Source organism: Antechinus flavipes, chromosome 3, assembly GCF_016432865.1.
Source record: "Antechinus flavipes isolate AdamAnt ecotype Samford, QLD, Australia chromosome 3, AdamAnt_v2, whole genome shotgun sequence".
Classification (NCBI taxonomy): domain Eukaryota; kingdom Metazoa; phylum Chordata; class Mammalia; order Dasyuromorphia; family Dasyuridae; genus Antechinus; species Antechinus flavipes.
In genome coordinates, this window is record NC_067400.1 from 486502866 (window position 1) to 486528273 (window position 25408).

Genomic DNA, 25408 nt, shown 5'->3' on the forward strand with positions numbered 1-25408 from the left:
AACTAAAAAACTAGATAAAACAATAATTTTAGCAAAGCTATAGAATACAAAATAAGCCCACATAAATCATCAGCATTTCTATGCATTATCACCAAAGCCTAGCAGCAAAAGATAAATTCCTTTTAAAATAACTGTAGACAATATAAAATACTTGGGAAGACAAACCCAAGACAAACTTAAGAACCACATGAACACAATTACACAACACTTTTCACACAAAGTCAGATCAAAACAATTGGAAAAATATTCATTGCTCATGGGTAGGCTCAGCCAATAAGATAAAAATGACAATTCTATTCATATCAATCTATTTATTCAGTGCCATATCAAAGTACCAAAAATTATCTTACAGTGTTAAAAAAAAGCCATCAAAAATTCATCTGAAAGAACAAAAGTTCAAGAATATCAAGAGAATCAATGAAAAAAAAAAAAAAGTGAAGGTGGCCTAGCAGTGCCAGCTCTCAAATTGTATTACAAAATGATAATTATAAAAATAATCTGGTATTGTTTTGGGAAAAAAATGTATTATAAATCAGTGGAATAGATTAGGTATGCAATACACGGTAATAAATGACCACAGTTACCTAGTAGGATACCCAAAGAGCCAAGATTTTGGGACAAAAAAATTAGTATTTGAGAAAAACTGCTAGAAAAACTGGAAAGCCATTTGGCAGAATGCCCCAAACATCTAATAATGTATTGATAAGGTCAAAATGGGAACTTGACTTAGACATAAGAAAAAATAGTATAAGCAAATTAGGGGAGAATGAAATAATTAACTTGTAACATATATTGATAAGGAAAGAATTCATGACCAAACAGGAGAAAACATTATCACTTATAAAATATATGGTTTTAATTACATTAAATTAAAATGGTTCTATACAAACAAAAACAATGCATCCAAGATTAGAAGTAAAGAAGTTGGAAAAATTATTTTATAGTGCATATCTCTGTTAAAGGCTTTGTTTCTCAAAAATATAGAGAATTGAGTCAAATGTACATGATGACAAGACATTTCCCAGTTGATCAATAGGTCAAAGGATAAGAAAGAATTTCTTCTTCATAAAAAATTAAAGCTAATAACCATAAGAAAACTACTGAAAATCACCACTGAATAGAGAAATGCAAATTAAAACAATTCTGAGACACTACCTCATATATATCAGATTGCCTAATATGAAAGAGAAGGAAAATGATAAATGTAAGAGAGAATGTGGAAAAATCAGGAGTTGTGTGTTTGAGATCCAATGATTTTGTAGAGCAGGGGTCCTCAAACTTTTCAAATAGGGGGCCAGTTCACTGTTGGAGGGCCGGACTACGTAAAAACAAAAACTAAACTTCATAGTCCTGGGTGAGGGGGATAAACATCCTCAGCTGCTGCATCTGGCCTGTGTGCAGTAGTTTGAGGACCCCTGTTGTAGAGCAATTGGCATCTATGCATTCAGCAATAGTACTCCTAGATCAATATCCCGAAGAGATTTTTTTTTTAAAGGGGAAGATTTTATATAAGTTCTTTTTGTAGTATTAAAGAATAGGAAATTGAGGGGATGCCCATCAAATGAGGAATGACTGAAAAAGTTGTGGTGTGTGATTGTAATGGAATATTATCATATTATTTTTTTTTAATGATGAAAAAGGTGCTTTCAGAAAAAGCTAGAAGACTTTCGTGAACTAATGCAAAATAAAGTGAGCAGAACCAGAACATTGTATACAGTATAGTAATATAAAATTATCACCTGTGAATGATTTAATTATTGTCAGCAATATAACAATCCAAGACAATTCCAAAGGACATATGATAAAAATGCTATTCACCTCTGAAGAAAGAACTGGTGGAATTTGAATGCACATCAAAGCATACCACTCTTCACTTTAAATTTTTTTGGGTGTTTTTGGGGAGAAACCTGCTTTTCCTTTCACAAATGACTAATATGGAAATATGTTTTGAATGATTGCACATGTATAATCTTATATCAAATTGCTTGCTGTCTCAAGGAGGAGAAATAGCAGGGAGAGGGAAAAAAATGAAAATATTAATAAATTAATCTTTAAAATTATTTTACATGTAATTGTCAAAAAAAAATCAAATTTCAAAAAATGTCCAACAGATAACAAAAATTTTTGCCAGCTAACATCAAGAAAAACAGTGAGTACCAATTGACTGGGAAATGGCAGAAGTTATGCCACTGTGGGAATGGGAAGAAAGATAGCTAACTGGCACAGTGGAAAGATCACCAGCCCTGGAGCCAAGAGATAGCAATTTCAAATATAGTTTCACACTAACTAGCTGTGTGACTTTGGGCAAGTCACTTAACCCCCACTGCCTCAAAAAAAAAAAAAAAAGTTATGTCATTAAAATGCCATGGAAGAATATTATAGAAGAGTAATGAGAAACCTTAGGATTTCAGAGAAATATTTAATCCACTTTTAGGCCTTTATGCACAATATGAAATTTGGGATGTCTAATGAAAAGTTTATGCTTCAGGAAAGCTTCCCATATTAATTAGATCAATAAGATTTATCCCAAGCAAGATTTTTCCAGTGTATATACATATACAAGCTTTAGGTGAAAGCCTTCTCCATAAGTATTGCTTTTATAAGGCTTCCTTCCAATGTGAATGTCTAGTGACATCCATCTTCTAGCAAAAGGCAGGTCCTCATTGAGTATATTCCAAAGCCTTCTCTCTACTATGAATCTCTGAGATGATCTCTGGCCAAGGGTTTTCCCATAATGTATCCATATAGGGCTTGTTCCCAAGATGAAGTTTCTGATGTCTAACAAGTTCTGCACTACATTTGAATGTCTTTACATATGCATTACAGAGATGTAATTTCTATATTATGTGAATTCTCTGATGGGAAATAAGGGGTAACTCTACTCTGGGTGATTTTCCATATTGATTACATTAATGAAGTATTTCCTCTAGTATGGACTTTCTATTGTTTAGTAAGATGAGAGTGTACCTTAAAAGTTTTCCCATACTCCAGACAGTTAAGAAGTTTCTCTCTAGTGTGAATTCTCTGATGATAAGTAACACTGGAGCTCCTTGTGAAAGTCTTTTCACATTGATTACATTTAAAAGGTTTCTCTCCAGTGTGTATCATCTGATGTTTAAAAAGATATGATGTACACCTGAAAGTCTTTCCACATTGATAACATTCAAAAGGTTTTATTCCACTGTGGATTAGCTGATGTGTATAAAGAGTGGAAAGGCATCGGAAAGCCTTCCCACATTGATTGCATTCATAAGGTTTCTCTCCAGTGCGAATTCTCTGATGTACAAGATGGGAGCTCCTTCTGAAAGTCTTTCCCTCTTGATTACATTCATAAGAATCCTCTCCATTGTGGATTCTCTGATGTTCAAGCAAGACTGGAGGACTGTGTGACAGTCTTTCACATGGATTACACTCATAAGGTTTCTCTACACTGTGACTTCTCTGATGTTTAAAAAGATGTGATGTGCAGGTAAAAGTCTTTCCACATTGATTACATTCAAAAAGTTTCTCTCCAGTGTGAATTCTCTGATGTCTACAAAGAGTGAAGCGGCATCTGAAGGCCTTTCCACATTGATTACATTCATAAGGTTTCTCTCCTGTATGGATTCTCTGATGAACAACAAGATGGGAGCTACTTCTGAAAGTCTTGCCACATTGATTACATCCATAAGGTTTCTCTCCAGTGTGGATTCTCCGATGTTCAGCAAGACCAGAGTGCTGTGAGAAAGCCTTTCCACAATGATTACATTCATAAGGTTTTTCGCCAGTATGGATTCTCTGATGTACAACGAGATGAGAGCTAATTCTGAAAGTCTTTCCACACTGATTACATTCATAAGGTTTTTCTCCAGTGTGGATTCTCTGATGTTCAGCAAGACTGGAGAGCTGTGTGAAAGTCTTTCCACAATGATAACATTCATAAGGTTTCTCTCCAGTGTGGATTCTTTGATGCACATAAAGACTGGAACGCTGTGTGAAAGTCTTTCCACAATGATTACATTCATGAGGTTTTTCTCCAGTGTGGATTCTCTGATGTGTAGTTAGATGGAAGCTCATTCTGAAAGTCTTTTTACATTGATTACATTCATAACGTTTCTCTCCAGTGTGAATTCTTTGATGATTAGCATGACCAGCACTGCATTGACTATACTGAGAATAGTCATTCCATGAGATCACTTTCAGCTTTGCAGTTGATTCCTTCACATCAAATCTGGTCTCTGAATCTGAAGAAAGCAAACATACATATATACACACACATTATAAATATATCCTCTTCCTTCCTTTCTCAGAAAATAAATTGAAATATGGGCAACTAAGTGGGAAAGTATATTAAGTGTTGGCCCTGGAGTCAGGAGAATCTGAGTTCAAATTTGGACTTAGACATTTACTAACTTTGTAAACCTTGAGTAAGTCACTTAGGTTATTTCTCAGTTCCTCATCTGGAAAATGAGCTGGAGAGAGAAATGGCAAGCCACTCCAGTACCTTTGCCAAGAAAATCCCAAATGGACCACAGGGAGTCTGAAATGACTCAACAACAACAAAATTGAATGATATTTAATTCCCTCAATCAAAAAGAGCTTTCAAACTTACTTAAATCATGTGAAAATGCTATTATTTAGTACCTATAAGATGATTTAACTAACAAAGAATTCCACAAATAATCCAATCACATTGGGTCTTCACAACACACATGAGATACAGGCAAAGCTGGGATTCTCATTATACTTTATAATTCAGGCAATGAACTCTGCCTAACCCAAATCTTAGCAGCTGAGACTAGTACTCAAAGCCAGCAACTGAGTGTGACCTGTATATTGCATTAGACAGATTATCTCCATTCCACTTTCAATCCTTTTTTAAAGAAGAACTGTTGATTACAATCTTATTCTATATGTTCAGATTAATCTTTCTACTGTCCTATACTGACCAATTTTGATACAATATCATATTGCCATTTATTGTGAATTTCACACTAAGCTGAGAAGGATTTACTCTTTTCAACTGCCCTATAGTAATTTCTAGTTATAATTTAATCAGATATATAGATATTATGCCATTTATTACACACATATTAAAATTTTCATATTTTTCATTATCTATCATATCTCTTAACATACTATAATTGCCTTTTAAATTTCTATTATTGTTGCTACTGAAAATGAGATCTTATCATGAGTACTAATTCTGTTTTTTGTTTTTACATAAGGCATTTTAGATTCTATTCTGGGTCATACCTTTTTTAAGATAGTTATTATCTCTTTATTTTAAAATTTTTATCTTTGAATGACACTGTTGCTTTAATTTTAAAAAATCCTATATGGGCCAATAAAAAACTATATTTTTCATGTGCAAAATTATTTCTCATCATGGATTTTAAAACTCTCTTCCATCTGCCAAAAAGTAGGTGGTGTGCTACATTATTAGTCCTCCAGCAACTCTTCCCATTTAGGGGATCAAGGATCCCTTGGGAGTTGGTAATAATAGACCAAAGGATTTGACCTAAAAATTCTTTCATGCTACTTTAAGCAGTAAATTACTTAATGTTGTTATAAATACATTTTTTCCTCAGGGAAAACAAGTATGTGAATATTCAAAACATAATCAGTCCCTTTCTTCAGAGAGTCTCAAACATCATGATTAGGCATACAAAACATTTGGCATTCATGCAGTGAATGCATCAAACTGATTTCTTCTAAGTGCAACAGATTTCTTCAGTTTCTCAAGCTGTCATCAAATTGTTTCCAAATCCTCAGGTCATAGGCATGCAAAGACCCTCACTTGCTTTTTGTCACTTGCACCAGAGTACTTCCTTCTACAATTATCTTGTAATCATATTCATTAGTGATAAATATTTTTGTTCCTGCAGAATACAAGGCAAAGTATGTAATCAAGATCCATGACTGTTAGGAAGATCCATGACTGTTAGGCATGTGCATTATAAGCCATATTTAAAAAATCATGGATCATCACATATGTTCTATGTAGATAATCCTCTTAGAAACATCTTCTAGGACAGAAATTCATTTTCCACCATGACACAGCTGAATAGCCTGGTGGATAGAGCAATGGGGCAGAAGTCGAGCAGACAACTTCAAATTAAGCTCAGAAACTAACTACCTGCAAATATTTAAAAAATCACAGTACTTCTTTACCTCAATTTATCTGTATTATGAAAGAAATAAATAGCACTCTCATAAAAAGGAACTTTACAGAATTGTCAACAATATTAAGACAACACTGACTAGCCAGTTTCATTACAGCATCTCCCAGATCCAGAGCTTCTCCCCTTCCTCCCCCCCACCCTTTAGCCCCTTCTAATAATAGCTAATTCTAATAGCCCCCAGGTACAGAACTGGCATATTCAGAGACAGATATAAGGACAGTAGTGCTAGTGAAAAAAACATCTGGACCAGAATTTGATATCGAATTTCCTAGGACTGTTGTGAGGACCAAATAAGATAATATTGGGAGAGAGAAAAATTTGGAACACAAGATTTTACAAGGGTGAATGTTGAAAGTATCTTTGCATGTATTTTGAAAAGTAAAAAGCTATTATTATTTAAAAAAACAATATTTGTAGAACTCTTGGCACAGGGGAGGCACAATATAATTATTAAGTATTATCATTGTCATTATCATTTTGATTCTTTCCACCCTGATTATTTTCTCCTTCATAAACCTCCATTCTCTTAGGTTACATACTCTCAGCTGGGCTCTCACTATGGCAAAACATTATACCATATAACTTTTTTCAAATCTTTTCATGTCTCCTCAACCTTCCCATATCATTTGCTCCCCTCTATGATTTCTAATCAGAACATGGTCTTGTTATTTCACTAAAAAAGGGACATTTACCTAGAACTATCTTATCATCTCCTCATTTCACATATGTCATATATGTTCTTTTCCTTCTCTTCCTCAAGCTCAAGTAAGAAGGGATCCTTCCTACTTGTCAAAGAAAACTCATCTATATATATAAATATTTTTACTTCATCCAACTCTCTACCCCAGAATATTCCTTATATGACTCTATTTTTCCTACTACTTTTGAATCTTTCTCTGTCAACTACATCTTGTCTTAGTTCCTATGAAACAACAAACATGTCTCCTAGATTCATACAAAAAAAATTCACTTGATTCCTTCCTCCCCATCATATGTTGTCCTATATTGTCCAACCCTTGTATAGCTAAATAACTGGAGATGACCACCTATAACTGTTGTCACTATTTACTTTCCTCTTATTTTCTTCAAAACTCCATAATTTGGCCCCCAATTTCATTGTTCAACTGAAACATCTCTTTCCAAAATTACCAGTGATCTCCCAATTCCTAATAAAATCAATGACTTTCTTAATCTTTAATCTTCTTACACTTTTTACAGCCTCTGATAACTGTTAATCAATCACTTTTTCCTAATACTCTCTTCTCTTTCTTCTAAGATTTTGGGGCAATTCTCTTTCCTGGTACAATTCATAACACATCCAAAGCTAAGCTTATCTTTTCCCCAATGCTCCCATCTTCTTGCGTTCCTATTACTATCTAGGGCACAATTCTTCTACTCACCGAGGCTCATAACCTATGTGCCACTCACTCTTCATTATTTCTCACACATTCCTCTCCCCTACATCTAATCTATTGCTGTTGATTGCACCTTTGTAACCTTTTTTAGATACATCCCTTCCTCTCCCAACATTGCTCTTTCCTTGGTTCAGTCAGGACTAATAACCTTACACTGAATGCACTGCAAGAACTGAATGGTTGGGACCCATGCCTCAGTTCTTCCCAGTCCACTCAATCCTCCAACCAGCAGTCAAAGACATCTTCTTAAAACTCTTGCCTAATCATATCACTCCCTACTCAAAAACCCCAGCAGCTCCTTGCTGCCAACAAAAAAAAAGAGGCATCTCTCTGTTGGGCCGCTGCAGCCCTTTATCATCTGTCTCTCTCTGACCCCTTTTCACCTTACTCCCAACTTCACAGATATATACTCCAGTGAAGTACAGGGCTTCTTTCTGTCCCATTAACAGGACACTCCATCTTCCCACTCCATGAAGCTTTCCCTAGCTGGTCCTCACACTGAGAATGTACACCTGGCTTATCTGAAATACAAGGTAAAACTATACTTTTGACAAGATGTCTATTCTTTCTTACCTTAGTGCCTGCTGCCCTTATCCTACGTACTGTATCCATGCGGTCTTTCTCACTAGTCTATAAGCTTACTGAGAGCAGGGAATGTCTGTCTTATATTTTTATAACCCTGGTGCTTGGCACAGAGTCTGACACATAATGAGCACTTAATAAATACCTAAGGAAGGCCTAAGAGCAAGCTTGTATTAGACAGAATTGGCCCTTTTGAGATGGTGGCAGGAGAGTCCTAAGTCCCAGGATCACTGATTTATTACTAAAAGAGAAGTAAAAGTCCATGGAGTCCAACCCCCTCCTTTTATACTTGAGGAAAGCAGGGCATAGAGTTGCAGTGATCCAACCAAGATCTCACTGCTAAAAAGAATCCCAAATCAGGTATTCCTGTCCCCAAGTCTAGTGCCCTTCAGAAGCCTCTGGAAATGAACAGCCCACATACACTGGTTTTCACCTCACTCACCTGGACAGGAGCTCCTCAGGCCTTCTTGCTCAAAATGGGAGATCAAATATTCTCTGGGAACTGGAAGCCCTGGGCATGGGGAATAAGTTAAGGATGAGGATAAAGAGAAAATTATAATTTAATCCTCATTAGGGAAAAGGGGACTGCAAGCAGAGATTGCAAAATGGTTTCAAGAACTACTCAAAAAGTTTCTGGGGTAGGCATTGCTGGGAACTTTTTGGGGTTCAGGGAAATTCATGCAAATTCCAGGGCCTGCATTTTCTAGAAATTAGAGACAAGATGGTACAGAGGAGAGAGCACTGGGCCTAGAGTCAGAAAGATAGGAGTTCAAATTTGGCAACAGACATTTACTAATTCTGTGCCCAAGAGTAACTTAATCTCTATTTGCCTTAGTTTTTTCAATTATAAAATGGGTATAATAACAGCACCAAAACCAAAAGATTGCTGTGAGAATCAAATGAGAAAATATGCATAAAGAAAGCCCTTAGCATAGAGTCTGGCTCATAGGAATTGTATATAAATATTTATTCCCTTCCCTTTATTTTTCTGTATCTATACTAGAATCTGGGGTATATACAAAGAAAAAACAAGGACATACTTACTCTAAGAGTAATACCATGAGCAGTGGGCTACAAATTTATCCTTATTATCAAAAAGAAATTTCAAAGACAAAAATTTTTCCCAAAGAAGAATGGCCTTAGGAGAAGGAAGGTTTCCATCATTGTCCATATTCAAGGCAAAGTTACATGAACAGTTATTAGAGATTTTGCAAACAAAATTCACTTCCAGGTAGAAGTTAAAATACATAATGCCTGAGATTCACTCCAAGTCTGAGATTCAATACCATTGATCTGATCCTTGACCTGAAGCTGCTATGAACCAGGAGGAGACATCTTTAGGAACAACAAAGGAAACTCCCAGCTCTCAATCACACAATGCAAAAATCTTTCATAGGAAAACCAAGGCAGCAGGAGGATCTTGTCTCTTGGATACAGGAAATCAGCATCTAATCTAAGAATTGCCAAATGTCAAATGCCTGAAATACTGCACACTAGGGGAATGAAGACACTCCTTTTGATGGCAGATTCAGAATTGCCAGAGGAAGTGGTCCTTACCTAGGGAGAGTAAATTCTGAGCATTCTCCAGCATGACATCCTTGTATAGCTCTTTCTTAGCATGGTCCAACAGACCCCACTCCTCTGGGGAGAAATCTACAGCCACATCCTTGAATGTCACCAACTCCTAGAATATCAAAACGCATAGGATTTAGAGTTGAAAGACACACTTCAGAATTGATTTAGTTCAATACTTACAAATATACAAAAGCAAAGTAAAGCAAAGGGTCTGATCCAAAGGTCATACCCTTTGAGTGTTAGAGCCAACACTTGAAACTATTGTCATGAAAAGTCCAATGGAATATTGAAAAAAGCATTTTATATTTTCAGTTGGAAAGCTTAAAAATGTATAACTATGAAGTGTTATTCTATATTGAATTAGAAAAGTTATGTCTTCAGTAAGAGATGAGGATCTCTGAAAGAAAAAAACAAGGTGATATGAAATTTCTTCCACATCAGAACTGTTGAAGAAAGCAAGGTGATTTGAAATTTCTTCCTCATCAGAACTGTTGAAGAAAACAAGGTGATTTGAAATTTCTTCCTCATCAGAACTGTCATAAGTGATATAATTCCATAAAAAAATTGTAAAAAGCACCAAGCATTTGGTGCTAAAATATTGAAAGGCTAAAATATTTCTCATGATCTCTGAAGAGAGAGAAAAAAATGAATAATTTATTTAATTTCCTAAAAGTCAGAAATAACATCTTATCTAGAGAATTTTCTTAAGAGATATTAATCACAATCTGAAATGAACTGAATAGCATATGAGATTGTTTCCATCCAAGATATCTTTCATTCTAGTAAGGCTTGAAAAGGCTTTGGGTATGAGGTGTCAAAGACATAACATGTGGTATTTCATTAAGTGGAAGTGGAGCTAATTCATGAGACAGATATTTCCAGGTTCTTTATAAGAAAAAAGATAATCTAAACATACTCATAGAATTCTAGAACACTGACGATCAAGAATCAAGAGAATGAGTTAAGAAATAGGTTGATGAAAGAAATCATAAGCAGAGCTTGACTAAATCTGAAAACATCTTGATACTTGAGAAGGAGTCCTCTGTTTTGCCAACCTGCTACACACAGAACAATGCACTTGATAGTTAATGATCTGCTCTTTCATTTTCTTCCATTTATGTTATAGTGATATGATTTACCTTTTGAAAATATCTACTATTTGCAAGAAATTTTTTCATCATTGTATTACACTGTCTTCACTTTTTCAAATTTTTGATTTCTTCTTTTTTGTTGTTCAATCATTTTTCAATGGTGTCCGATTGTCTGTGACTCCATTTAGGTCTTTCTGGTAAAAATACTGAAGTGGTTTGTCATTTCCTTCTCTCTTTTTATAAATGAGGAAACCAAGGCAAAAAGGATTAAGTGATATGTTCAGGGTCATACAGCTAGTAAGTTTCTGAGGCCAAGATTTGAATTCAGGAAAGTCTCTCTGACTCCATGCCTGACACTCTAGAATCACTTAACTGTCCTGATTTCTTCTTTCTTTAAAAGAAAGTGTTTCTTTTAAAACACCTGATTTATGTTATATTTGGAATCTATATTTCATCTTTAACTTCCTTTATTTCTATCAATTGTCTTCTAAACAGTTAATGAATTTATTGATCACTCCCCACTTACTGAGATTCCCAAGAATTTACAGTAGGGTCTTCTTAGTCACTATTCTTCACTGCATAGTCATTTATTCATAGCTCATGAGCAATCTGTAAAGGAAGTCAGTCAATTCTTTATGACAAATGATTCCAAATTGATTCTCTAATACATCACTCCCAAGAGAAGCCAAGCCTCTTTTCTCCCCAATCTTTCACCATACATCATTTACTATCCTGAGACAGGTCTATGAATTCCAAAATTCCATTTAAGAAGAAAGCTAATCTCAGACATCTCTTTATTTCTAACCTGCCTCAACTACTTTAAGACTTTCTCAGACTGACTTCTATACCCTACCCTTCAATTGGATATCTTCTCTCCTCTCCCATTTTCTACTTCTGTCACTACCCTATTCAATAATCTCCAGTGGCTCTCTACCACCTCTAAGATTAAATACTTTTGCATACTCTTTTTGAATTCAGTCTTTCATGACTGGGCAACACTTACGTTGTGCACCTTACTTTCTGTCATCTACCATTTGATCTAAAGACACTGGCTTCCTTGCTATTCCAAAAAGAACTCACTCTATCTTCTGTTCCAAATAATTTCTCAGGCTGTTTTTCACAGACAAAATACTTGCCCTCTTCATTTCTGCCTTCTAGTTCCCTTCAAGGTCCCAACTAAAATTTCTTTCTACAGAAGGCCTTTACCAACTATTTTTCATTTTTGCCTTTCTTCCTTTAATTATATCCTATTTATCTTCTTTTTAACTTGTTTTCCTATTATTTGTTTACTTATTGTTTCCCTGCATTATTTTGTGAGCTCTTTGAGAGCAAACTGTTGTTTACTTTTTTTTTTTTTTTTGGATCTCCAGCACTAATGGTAGTGCCTGGCACTTAGTAGGCACTTAATAAATGTTTACTGAATGACTAAATATTCCCATTCTCTTTATATTAAAACCCTTATATGTAATCTCCTAAATTTTTTTCCTCCAGGCCCCCAAAGAAGAGAATCTTGTCTTTGCCAAGGCCAGTCCTCTATGTGGTCATTTGATCCCACTCTATACTAACTTCTCCAATAGTTTGCAAACCCTCAATCATTTCGCCACTTCTCAAATTTTCAACCTTTCAAATTGGTTTTTACCTTCACTTTTCTGAAACTGCTCTCTCTAAAGTTACTGATGAACTATTAATTGCTCTATATGATAGCCTTTTCTCTGCACTGGACACTATGAGTGTAATAAACCTATTTTTCTGCTTTCTGTTGTCTTGATGACATTAGTTGGTGGAAAGAATAAAACAATTCACCAAAACCATCCAAGAAAGAAGCACCAGTTTGTCTTCCAAGCAAAGAGAACAAAGCCTAGAATAGATGTAGGACGGTAATGTTGGGAAAGCTCTAGTATGAGTCCTCTTTACTCTCTCTTCTTGTCTCTCCTCCTCATTTCTCCTTATTTTTCTTTCAATAGCAGAGGAGCCAATAACAATAATGACTGGTTTTCAAAAGAAATTCATTTTTCAAAAGGTATAATAATCAACAAGGAGAAATTGTATTCTTAATAAGATTGTCATTAAAAAAAAAAAAGAAAAGAACTTGATGCAGGTTAGGAAATGATGGGATCCCCCCTGAAGGAAAGGGATCCCTCTTAGAATGTAGATCGGGGGGGTAAGAAGGAGGCAGGGAACTCTGGGGACAGATTGATGAGTACTACAGATCTAGAAAAAGCAGGTTCCCAAGTCTTCTATATTACAGGAGAACTAAGTCCAAAAGCAACAAATGACATTAAAATCGCTAACCCTGAAGATACAAAGCAAGTAATTTCAATAATAAGATAAAACTCTTGCCCCAAGAGTCACAAGGAGTTCACCACCAAACTTAGTTTAAATAAAAAAAAAAGTATAGATGGGACAGCTAGATGGTGCAATGGATAAAGCATCACCCCTGGAACTCCAGAAGACCTGAGCTCAAATCTGACCTTAGAAGCTTAACACTTCCTAGCTGTGTGATCCTGGGCAAGTCACTTAATTTGAATTGTCTCACCAAAAAAAAAAGGATACATGATGAAAGAAAGAACAGAAATGAGAATGAAACTGTGCAGTAAATTTAATGTCAGAAATTCTACAACTCCCAGTGATTTGAGAATGGTGAAAATCTGAGAACCACAAAAATGGGCTACTTGGTTTTTAAAACAAACATATTAGGATAAGAAGACTGAATTGATATTGTATCATTTTGTTATTGCTCCTATTTACAAGTAATTGATGTTGTCCTTTAACTGCTCAAATCATGTTTCTTTGTCTCTTAACTTAGATCAGAGATTCAACTGATTAGTAATGAGTTAATTTGAAACACCAGCTCTTCTGCTAATCACTAAATTATTTTTGCTTCAATAAAAAACTGATCTTAGGAGAAGCAGGAAATCAGGCCTAACATCTTTATATTACTAAGCTATTCTTCAAGGATTTCTGGACTGCTGTCCAAAAAGGTCTAATCTATCATCTTTAAATCTTGCATTGTACACTCAAATAATGAGCACTTCTTAGTCTCAGGAAAGAAGTGGGGGAAAGGATCTTTGTTAGCACCCATTCCCAAACTTTCAACCATTCATCTTATCTCCAATCCCATGATGTCATCTACCCTGTTCTGTTCTTTGTTCTATACTCCCTAAAACCTATACAAAGGAAGGTGTCCAGCTGCTCATTGTCTTTGGTGTAAATGAAAACAAGTTATTGGCTGTCATATTGACAAGCAGCATATCACTGCTAATAAATCTTAACTTGCTTGAAAAATATCCTCTTTCACCCTTTTTGTCAAATTTCATTCCCAACCGAGAAAATACAGCACATGGTACTCACTTATTTGAAGAGGTAAACATATGGAGGACTTAGACCTATTGTTTGGAACCCAAAGAGAACAATTAGGAATAACATGTGAATGTTATAAAGAGGCCAATTTAAACACAGTTTAAAAAAAAAAAAAAAAAACTAGACTAAACTGAACCAAACCAAAACTAAACACTCCTAATAATGAGAGCTGTCCCAAGATGGAATAAGCTGCTTTAAAAGGAAGTAGTAAAGAGCTCTCCCATCCCTGAAAGTCTTCAAGTAGAGGTTAGATGACCATTTTTTATTCTTACTGGAGATTCATTTTGTTTATGAGTGGGATTAGATATTACTGAAGTCCCTTTCAATGTTCTAACTATGTGCCATAAACAGCCTCAAAGGCAAAAGGGCAATGATCCCAAGGGAAGAGATGATAGATAAGGAAAATAATTACCTGTAGTATTTCTATGTCATTTCCTTTGACAGTGACACAACCATTACTCTGGGGCAGGTCTTCATAACCTCATACCTGGATTATTACAAAACCTTCTTGATGGGACTAATGGCCACTAACTCTCTTCCCACTCCAGTTCATCCTCCATCAGCCACTATAGTGATTTTCCTAAGCTGCAAATCTGAATATTTCAACACTCCACTCAATAAACTCCAGTGGTTCCCTATTACCTCCAAAATCAAATACAAAATGAGGTTTGATATTCAAAACCCTTTAAAATCTATTCCCCTCCTATGTTTCCAGTCTTCTTATACCTTATTCCATAACACAGACTCTGCTATTTAGTGATACAAACTTTTTGGATATTTCATTAACAAAACACTGCATCTCTTTTGGCTTTTTTTTCTGGCTGTACCTGATATTTGGAATGCTCTCCCTTCCCCACTCAGACTATTGACCTACCTGGCTTCCCTGAAGTCTAAATAAAAATCTCATCCCCTTCAGGAAGTTTTTCCCAATTACTCTTAATTCTAGTGCTTTTTCTCTATTAATTATTTCCTCTTTATCTTATATATAGTTTGGTTTTATATGTTTACATACTGATTTTCCCATTAGATTATAAGCCCCTCAAAAGACTTGGACTATCTTTTGCATCTTTTTGTACCCCTAAGGTTTAGTACAATACTGGCAGAAAATATGCCTTTAATAAATGTTTATTTACTGATTGATTTAGTTTCACAATAACTTAGAAAAGTGGTATTGTTATCTTCCTAATTCTTTAAGATAAGAAAACTGAGGCAGACAAGTTAAGTGGATTGGCTAGTGTCACACAGTTTGTAAGCATTTGGGGCAGCATTTGAACTTCTTGATTCCAGACCCAATTCTTTATTCACTGGATCACCTAAATGCCTACAGGACACATAAAAAATAGAAAGAAAGTAATCAATCTCACAGGGGAAAGAACTAGCTGCTTGGGGAGCAGAAAAGCTTCTTTAAAAGGTCTTAACTGGAAACTTGAAAGAAGACAAAGATTTTTAGTTTTTAAATTTAGTCTAAACTTAATAAACATCTAGAAATGGAATAACATTTCTGTAAACAAAATATAAGAGAAATAGGATTGATCATAGGTGAAATCATGAATTGTTATTATGTTTAGATGCTTTTTTAAAAAATGTACAATAATTTCAATACATATTCTTCCCAAAGTTCTTTTGAGAAGAGAAAGATGAAAAAATATATAAATATACATGGGTGTCACATCTGTGAATGAGAAAGACACATGTCCATCTTCTACTGATGGTGTGGGTCACATAAGATATCAGCCTGGCTGCATCCTCTACTGCCTTATTCTGGCTGTCATGAGCAAGAGCCCTGACAATTCTTGCAAAAGAATCAAATGAGAAAGTATTTATAATGTTCCTAGAAAATAGTTGGTGCATATCCCAATCTCCTCTTCACTATTTTTACACCTTACTGATTCTTCCACCTCCTCCCTCATCCAGGAACACTTGCCTCCTGGATGATCTTTGACAAATTCCTTCCATGGGCTTAACTCTGTGCCTTTCCATTAGCTGTCCTTCATACTTGGAATATTCTCTATCCTCATATCTGGCCTCCTGGCTTCTTTTAAGTCTCAGCTAAAATTCCACCTTCTGAAAAAAGTCTTTTCCCTTGTTCCTAAAACTATCAAAGCCTTCCCTCAAAGAATACCACCCTTCCAAGTTGTACAAAGCTTGTTTGGACATTTTGTCTTCCCCATTAAGCTTCAATAAGGCAGGAACGAATTTTTCCTTCCATTGTATTTCCAGAAGTTAGCAGTGACCCTTCATTGGCTAGACTTAAGAAAAGGTAAAAGGGAGAGATTCAGAGAGACCTGAGAAGACTTGTGTGATCTGAGGCTGAAGGTAATGAATAGCACCAGAACAATGTCTACTGTGAAGACAACACTGCAAAGGACAAAAGCAGGGGAAGGCTCCAGAACTCTATTTGTTCAGACTAGACTCTAGTGTGAAGAGGTTTCCTTGACTTTCCATTGCTAAAAGGGAAAGTTTGACCAAAAGAACAAAGGGGAGAGGAATTCTATATAGAGGAGAGGGAGAACTAGGTATGCATAAAGAAAGCAACGACATCATTTATACAGAATACAGTCTAAAGAGCCAAGTGGTTTTCTTTGTCAGTCAATTTAATGAGAGAGAATTTAAAAAACAAACATTGGTAGGCTGCAATTTAGAAGGTGAAAGGGGAATAAATGTTCAAAATGCTATGAATCCGTTCAAAACACTGATAGAGAGAGCAGGGCAGTATTGTTACTAATGCACTCAATTTCACAGGTAAAAGAGACTTCCATCTTCAAAGACAATCTTCTCTAATTATAAAAATGGTCTCTGGCTGAAGTTGGTCAAGTTGGTAGATAGAGAACACTTACCTGGGGTGGGGGTCTGTGATTCCCAGGGGCCATTCCCTCTGACTTTGGGCTCCCTGCTTGGGCCAGGCTTTGGTCCTCTGCAGAATGAGAGCTGGAGAGGGAGAAGGATCCCAGAAAGTGAAACTTCTTTCCTTTCTCTTCCTAGGCAGGAGGCTGTCCAACAGGGATTTGTGGAGGGAGAGATTCCACCGGAGTTATAAAGTCCCTGGGTCTGTCCTCAGAGGAGAGACTCCAACCTAGGTTAAAAGGGAAGCAGCAGATTGGGTCAGGGTTGTAAATGAGATGGTGTCACCCTCTCTTACTCTTTCACTTCTACCCAATTCCATACCTCTATCCTACTGAGACCCAAAAGACAGAAAGGGCTTGGGATCTGAGATGGCAAGAGATCTTTGGTGCCTGGGTCCAACATGAGTGCTAGGGGCAAGAAGGCAGTATTACTGGATGCTTTTCATGAGATTCTAATTGTTGCCTCCAGCCAGCTTGAACTTTTCCTATAATCAACAACAAGCAGATCAGCATATACTATAACCACATCAGGTGCTATAAACATAAGAGAAATCAGCCAATAAAATGCAGATTAGGATGGTGGTGTACCACAAAGGGCAGAAAGGACTTTTCCCAATGTGGCACCTTCAAACTTCCTTTGTTTTGCGGTCCTTGGGTGAACTTATGTTACTTATACTATTGTTGGGATTCTAATTGTTGTCCCCAGCCTCAAATCCCACAGAATCACTACAACAATGAGCAAGTCAGCCAGCCCTGGTGACTACTCCATCTGGTGTAGACATACCAGAGAAATCAGCTAATAAGAAAGGAGTACCAACAGGATATAAAACAGGACATTGGATCCGAAACCATCAACAAATCTTTCTATTGACATGGCACCTGTGACTTCTCCTTTTTTGTCATTCTTGGGTGAATTTAATGTTAGTTATAATATCATTACCATATATTAATAATCCCTTAAAAAACTGGGTTTTCTGTATGCATTCTGGGTAACCATATACACAGTTTCACCAAGATTTTAGGACCTCTTCACGTTAATAAACTCCTCCTGCAACCCCAAACTTAGACATCTTGTGATGTGATCAGTACCATTTACTCTATAAAAATCCTTGTCTTGTTCTTCTGTGCTGCTAACTCCTTCATAGAGGCTAACCCACTGATTGCATAAATCTTAATACCTTTACTTGATTTGGAGCCAGCCTGAGTCCTGAATTCTTTCAGAACACACCCTCCATCATTTCCCTAGATCCCAATACTTGCAGGGTGTTTTTAAAAAATCTATCCTGTTCTACTTCTCTGACCACTTCCTCCCCTTCTAGTCAGGAAATTTTAGCAGGAAATAAGACTGAAAAGAGTAAGTGGGAAGGCAGCCTACACTGTCTCAAAGATCAAAACAACCTGAGCTACACATTATATCATATATTAACCAAAATTCACAACCTATCACTACGTACTGAATTATCAGAAGCCAACTAAGATGTACTTTGATATGTCTATTCCAGGCTCTATCCGGATCTGCCCAACTCTGGAGCAGCAGGACCTCAAGAGGGGCTCCTAACTTTGGGGTGCTTTGGGTATTTCCAGGAAATACCTCCAAGGTGGCATAGAGTTGTTCTCTCCTCAAAAAACTTAATAAAAAGGAGACTTCAAATTCCCGCTACTCCCACCAGAGAGTCCACAGCTGTTCAGTACTCCCAAGCCCTAAGCCCTGTGACAAGAGGGATGCTTTCTGCCCCTCCCCCTTCCCATTCTTTCCCGTCCCCATCCCATCCCCCAGCTGAGCCAAGCCCTGTGCCTCCCTCCCCCTCCCCACTATTCCATGCTAGTCTCCTTCTGTATTAAAACGTCATTGTCGTTGTCAATCACAGAATCTCCGGTGAGTGCCCCAAAGAACCAGGTGCGCCCCCCCTTTCTTCCTTCCATAAATTACTTATCCATTCACTTGGTGCTGTGAGCAGGATGCTCCACGGGAAGCAGCCTGGTCCAGTTAATGAGCCAAGCAGGTCAAACTCTTAAGAATTGTCATAGAGAGATGTAGATAACCCAGGATCGCCGCCATTGCTCTCGACTTCCTATTTCCCAGAGGCCTCTGGGCCGCCTTCTATCCCCGGACTGGGGCGCTCCAGCCCTTCCCCCCTGCTGTGTGGGCCGCCCCTGAACCTCCCCTTCCCCCTCCCCAGCCTGAGCCCTTCCCCCACCTCAACGCTGCTGACCTGCTCCGCCCCTTCCACGAGGCTCGGGCTGCACCCTCCGCCCCTCCCTCCTTCCCGGAGGGTGGAAGAAAACGGTCTAAGCGGGGGCCTTATTTATGCGAACCTTATTTAGGAGTAAAGAGCTCTTGTTTCGGAGGCTTCCGAATGAAAAGAAGTTAGGGCGATACCTGTACCCTGAGTTCCAGTTTTTTATTCTTATAAGCTCTGAGGACGGAATAATATTTTCTCTCCCTTCTAAATGTTCTTGGAAAAGACACTAGCTGGGCGTGGCCAGGTGCCCAGAGGTTTAAAAAACCGGGGAGTAGTTTCCCTTTGTGTTTATTTGGTGAGGGAATTGTTTTGGATTTTTTATTTTTTATTCTGAACTTTAAAATACAACATTTCCATTGCATGGAATTGGGGGCGGAGGGGAGAATTGCACGTGAAACTGCAAATCTATTATATACAACTTGCTACGTAAGGTTACCTTGTAACTTCTTTCCATACCAGCCTAGAGAGGGCTACTATTAGACACAAATATGTATATAGATATAAATTTAGATGTATTATGTGTATGTAAAACCACTATACAACTATCAATTCTTTAGCACTTTCTTAGGTGCTTTATAGTTGAGTCAAGTAATAGTCAAAATGAATGGCTCAAAGTCGTTTCTTAAAACAATTGCCGTTATAATATACCATGTCTTAGTTCTGCTTATTTAACTAATTATTTTGTGCAAGTCTATCCATTTTTTCCCCTAATATCAACGAGTTCATCATTTCTTAAGCCTAGGTAAGTGTGCCATTACTGGGAAAAGAGCCATTGGAAGAAGAAAAAACCCCACCATGCCCTGTAGGTGGAGGACTCCCTAGCTACACCTTCTTCCTGTTTCTGTTTGTAGCCCCGCCCCTCCAGCGCCTAGGTGTATAGCCACGCCCTCTTGCTGAGTTGTCTCTGACCCCCATTTCTCCTGCTCTTAGATGTTTACAGCCCCGCCCCTCCGGCACCTGGATGTGCTTCTAGACACGCCCCATCCTTGATTGTCTCTGGCCCCACCTCTCCCGCTTTTAGGTGTTTGCAGCCCCGCTCCTCCTGATCCTGGATGTTTCTGGCCACGCCCTCCTTCTGGGTTGTCTCTACCCACTGGCCCCACTTTTCTTGCTCCTAGATGTCTGTAGCCCCAACTCTCCTGTAGCTGATTGCTTCTAGCCCCAACGCTCTTAATGAGTATTTCTAACTAACTAATGTATGTTCTTCGGAGGAGCTCAGGAAGAGACTAAAGGATGCCCAAGTCTATGAGGAATCCAAAGCTGTGTTCCTAAGAGGAGACCCAAGAATTGCCCTATCGTGTATTCCCCCACAAATACAGATTTATGTCTGACAAAAGAATTATCTTGATAGGATAAAAAATAGGGGTGCAAGCCCCCTTATTTCTAGGACAACAGGATTCGAACCCATATCAAAGAGCTCAAAATCCTTTGTGCTCCCATTACACCATATCCTAATAAGTTCAGCTAAATAAGCTATCGGGGCCATACCCCAAAAATGTTAGTTCACACCCTTCCCATACTAATGTCCTTCTATGTACTCATTATTTTAATACTAAGCCATCCTCTTTCCTTTGACTGCAGGCCCTGAAATAATGTAGTCTCTTTTGGAATATCAGCATCATGTGAAAATATAGCAAAATGATCCTGAGCCTTCACCCAAAGGAATAGAGATTTTGGCCACCCATGGGAATAGGGATCTCAGATAAGGAAGAAGTTAAGCAGACTAATAATGGAGGCAATACTGACCTGAGCCCTTTCTGTCCCAAGTGAGCCTGGAAATAAATGCACTGGACATGCTTGGGACAGAGGATGAAGATCAGAGCAAGAAATGTGGGCAATCCCTAAGTAGGTAGCCTAATCATAGTTCCCAAGAAATTTAGGCCTTTATAGATATCATGTGGGCATTAAAGACATAGCACTGCCAATAATGAATGCTTAAGAGGGCCCAGATCTCCATTTTTTGGTACAGCTGGTGAAAGACCCCATAGTAAGCCAAGACGCCTAAGGACACTGGATCTGCTCAGGACACGCCATTCAGTGTGAGATCCCATAAACTAGCAGCACTAATGTGTGCTGCTGTGAACTACAGGGAGGTCACCCAGGTCTTCAGTAATAAGAATTGCACATGAAATAATTTCTATTTATTACTGTGTTCATTTTGAGATATTAAAAAAATTGAATATGATGCTTTCAAATCCATCCTGATTCCTAATGTTCTTTCTTCTGTTCTACTGGATGAATATTTAAAATATTCAACTATTTCCATCTTTTTCTATTTTGGTGGGGGTGGGATTAAACAATCCTCTTCCTGGTTTCTGTCAAAATGCCACATTTTCCCACAAAAACTTAACAAAATATTAAAATGAAAGAGCACAAGCTAAATCATTTTCCATCCCCAAATGACCTCTTTATTTAACATCTTAAATCTAACACCAGACAGGAAGCCATTAAACTTTAACTAATTGAAACTTCTATCTTCGAGATCGATGTATCCTAGTTACCCTCTCTAGTAGATACAACTTTCTTCATGGGTGTTTGTGCCTTTAATTCTTTATTTATTGCTGGGTGTAGTCTTTCGTTAGCTGCTAGTCTGAAGCTCTGTTGAGTTGCTTTATATAATAAATATTTAAACTAAAAGTAAACAGAATCAATATTAAATCTTTGGAGTTGAATTATGAGCTTCTTAATACTAAGTATAAAATTTGTGGCCTAGCAAATGGTTTGGAGGAAAATGTGAAGAGAGCAGAGAAATATTTATAGTCAACAACTTAGCTAAATCAAATTAAGAAGTACTTCTCAAAAAATTTCACAAATTGATAGACATTAGCTCTAACCCAATAAAATATCAAATCTAGTAATTAATCCACTCTAGAAACATCCCAGCAATCCAATACTGCAAATAAACTTACTTCCTGTCCTTGTTATACCTCCCAATAACTGTTTACTATAAATAAATACTACAATCATTAAAAACATAAATATGTATTAATCTTATGAATATAGTTTAATACAAAAGTAAACTGTAAATCATGTCATGATGGATTTGCTGCTGTTTTATTCAGTCATTTCAGTCATGTCTGACTCTGACCCCATCTGGAGTTTTCTTAACAAAACTATTGGAGCGTTCTGACATTTCCTTCTTTAACTCATTTTATAGATGAGGAACTTTGGCAAACTGGGTTAAATGATTGTCCAGAATCACACAGCTCATTAAATGTCGAGATTGCATTAAAACTCAGATTTTTCTTGTTCCAAATTTACTAGTCTATCTATTATGCCATCTAGGTAATATACCAAATTTTAAATTTTGTAATTCTAGGATTCAGGGAATTCTCAAGATTTTCAGGTTTATCGTAAAAAAAAAAAAATAAAACAACAACAACCACCAAAAAAAAAAAAAAAAAAAAAAAAACTCAAGTTTTTTGGAATCAAGGGCTTGATTCCACTATTAATTATCATAAAAGCTTTGACTTGCTCCATTTAGGCTTGGACCACTACTCACCCCACCTACTGGTTCACAGTCTTGATTCTACAATTAATGTGAACACTCAATAAGTTTAGCCCTAAACTCAGAACTCCTGATCTCCAGCAACCCATTAGCCTCAGCATCCTCAGAAAAAGGGATTATAGGCATGCTTCACCATGTCTATTTAGATTTTCAAAAAACTTACGAAATTCCCTGGGCTTTTTGCGGTGTGATATCATTTAAAGTTAGAATAAATCATAGATAAAAGAGGAAAAACAGTGCCAAGACCAAAAACACCCTGCATATCTCCAAAAGTTGAGTTTTTTTAATATAAGATATAAATGTGCTTGTCAGTTGTGAATCTAGGCAATTATTTAGACTTCATCTTCCAAAACCCTCTGAAGATGATCTCATGAGTGAAAACTACATCATTATTTCATAATGACTGCAACAGGAAATCTAAATTAAAATAAATGCTATTATTTCCCTTCTAATAAGACAAAAATGAACTAATGAGTTTCTGAACAATGTGTTCAGGGACACAAGAGCTAATTAAATGACATACTTCAAAAGTGTAGCCATCTTATTGTAAATGTTACTCTTACGATTAAGTTTCTGAAACTCCACTAACATTTTTATTTCAAACTTCTATTTTTAGTTAGAAAATAACTTTTTTGGGGGAGTGAAAGAATTTTTGTTTTTAAAAACAGTTTAAAAATTATAAGTGACTTTGGTTTTACTTTTTCACAGTTTGTTAAGGTAAGACAGAACTTTGTCTCCATGACAGTAATAGTTATAATGACAAAACATTTATCAAGTGCTTCCATGCCAGGTACTGAGCTAAGTATGGGAGATAAACAATCTTTGTCCTCTAGTAATTTAAATTCTAATGGGACACGACAATATAAAAGAGAGCCATAGGAGAAAGTAAATCAGATTTGGAATTGGCCAGAAAGTGACATAGAAGCCTGATTCCAGACAAGATAATACAAAAGTATGGTGCATGGAGTGAGGTTAGAGATGTAGGAGCAAAGGTGTGGTGGGAGGGCTAAGGTCCCAAGGTCTAAGGGGATGGGGGGATTAAGAAGATGTCTAGAGTTGAGGCACTGAAGTGGTATTGTGAATAAAACATTGGCTTTGGAATCAGGAAGACTCATCTTCATGAGTTCAAACATGGCCTCAACCACTTACTAGTGATGTGGCATTGGACAAGTCACTTAACACTATCTCAGTTTGCTCATCTGTAAAATAAAGTAGAAATGGAAATGGCAATACTGATCTTTGCTAAATGGGGTCATAATCAAATGTGACTGAACAACAACAGTTCAGGTTTGGAAGTGGCTGGAAAATGACTCAGAGCCCTGATTCCTGGCAATGTAAGGTGAAAATTCACCTATCAAAACTGAAGACAAGGTATAATGGTATTTATCTCAGTGCTTAGACAGATGTTGTGAGGTATATTAAGAAGACTGTCCCTGACATTAAGGAATTTAAAATTCACGTTTTCCTTTAGAGTTCTGGAGAATCCTACTTTAAAAAGAAAAGGGAAAGAAAATAAGTTAACAGATTAAGATTTGTATAAAAAATTGCCTAGATTAAATTCCAAGCCTTCATAAATCCAGTGTTCAGGTGAATAATGCTGACTTGACCGACAAAATTCTTTGTTGGTTCGAGGGGAAGAAGAGAGGGAGATGGTATATTTGTGATTTAAACAGTGTAGGGAACTATCAGTGCTTTCTCCCACCTCTTTAAGTCTTAAGAGCCCACAACCAAGAGGTCAAGTGATTTGATAACAGTTATCAACAGAGGTGGGATTTTAAACCCAGATCTTCCTAACTTTTAAGATCAGCTCTCTAACCATACTGTCTTCATTTGAGACTTTGTGGATATATCTTTGTTGAGATTACTTTCCTTACTATCAAAGAATGTTAAGAGCTGGAAAAGGTTTCAGAGATTATTCTAGTCTAATTCACTTATTTTACAAATGAGGAAACTGATGATCAGAGAAGCAAAGTATCTTAATTAATGGCTTTTTTTTATAATGGTGAATATTAATTCATCCTCACACTCAAATTTAAATATGAGCAATTTTTGTTTCAGGGTTCCATCACCACACTTTCTAAAGTTTAAAAAGAAAAAAAAAAAACTTGTCACAGATTAGAATATGCAATACTGGAAGGAATCTTGATGTTGTTTAATCTAACTCCCTACCTAAAGTAGAACTTCCCTTTCTATAATACCAACTGCTACTCGTCCAACCTCAGTGGTAAGGAACTCACAAGCTACTGCATTTAAGTTACATCTCACTTACATCTGGAGACAATATTAATTCCTATGGAATTTTTTCTTGAGGCAGACCAAAATCTGTCTCTTTGCATCTTTAATCAAGTGATTGCAGTTCTGACCTCTGGAATTGAGCAGAATGGATTTAATCACCTTTCTACGTGTCAACTCTTCAATTATATGGAGATAAATATTCTTAAAGAGCTACCCAGTGAGGACTTCCATCTTAGTTTATGACTAAAACTTAACAAAATGCATTAACATTCATACATTATACAGTTCTACTTACAAAGAAGCAGAAATTAGTCTAGTGGGTAAAAAAGGGTAAAAGTTACAGTCTGGAAGATCTGGACTGAAGGTCTGCCTTTGTCTTCTGCTTAACTGTG

General features: G+C 36.8%; 1 protein-coding gene across 4 annotated transcripts; it reads right to left on the reverse strand.

The window, feature by feature from the left end:
* Positions 1-291: 291 nt before the first annotated feature.
* On the reverse strand, positions 292-19105 carry LOC127554881 (zinc finger protein 420-like). Of its 4 annotated transcripts, none has more exons than XM_051986805.1 (5): positions 18973-19105; positions 17025-17260; positions 9719-9845; positions 8604-8672; positions 292-4223 (listed from the first exon to the last, which is right to left on the reverse strand). In XM_051986805.1, exons 2-5 carry the CDS (start codon positions 17055-17057, stop codon positions 2941-2943), a joined length of 1512 nt encoding a protein of 503 aa, XP_051842765.1. In that variant the 5' UTR covers positions 17058-17260; positions 18973-19105; the 3' UTR covers positions 292-2940. The 4 variants fall into 4 exon arrangements, with proteins under 4 accessions (XP_051842765.1, XP_051842763.1, XP_051842764.1 ...); XM_051986803.1 differs by having other exon boundaries at positions 17025-17515; XM_051986804.1 differs by lacking the exon at positions 18973-19105 and adding an exon at positions 17353-18782.
* Positions 19106-25408: the final 6303 nt, after the last annotated feature.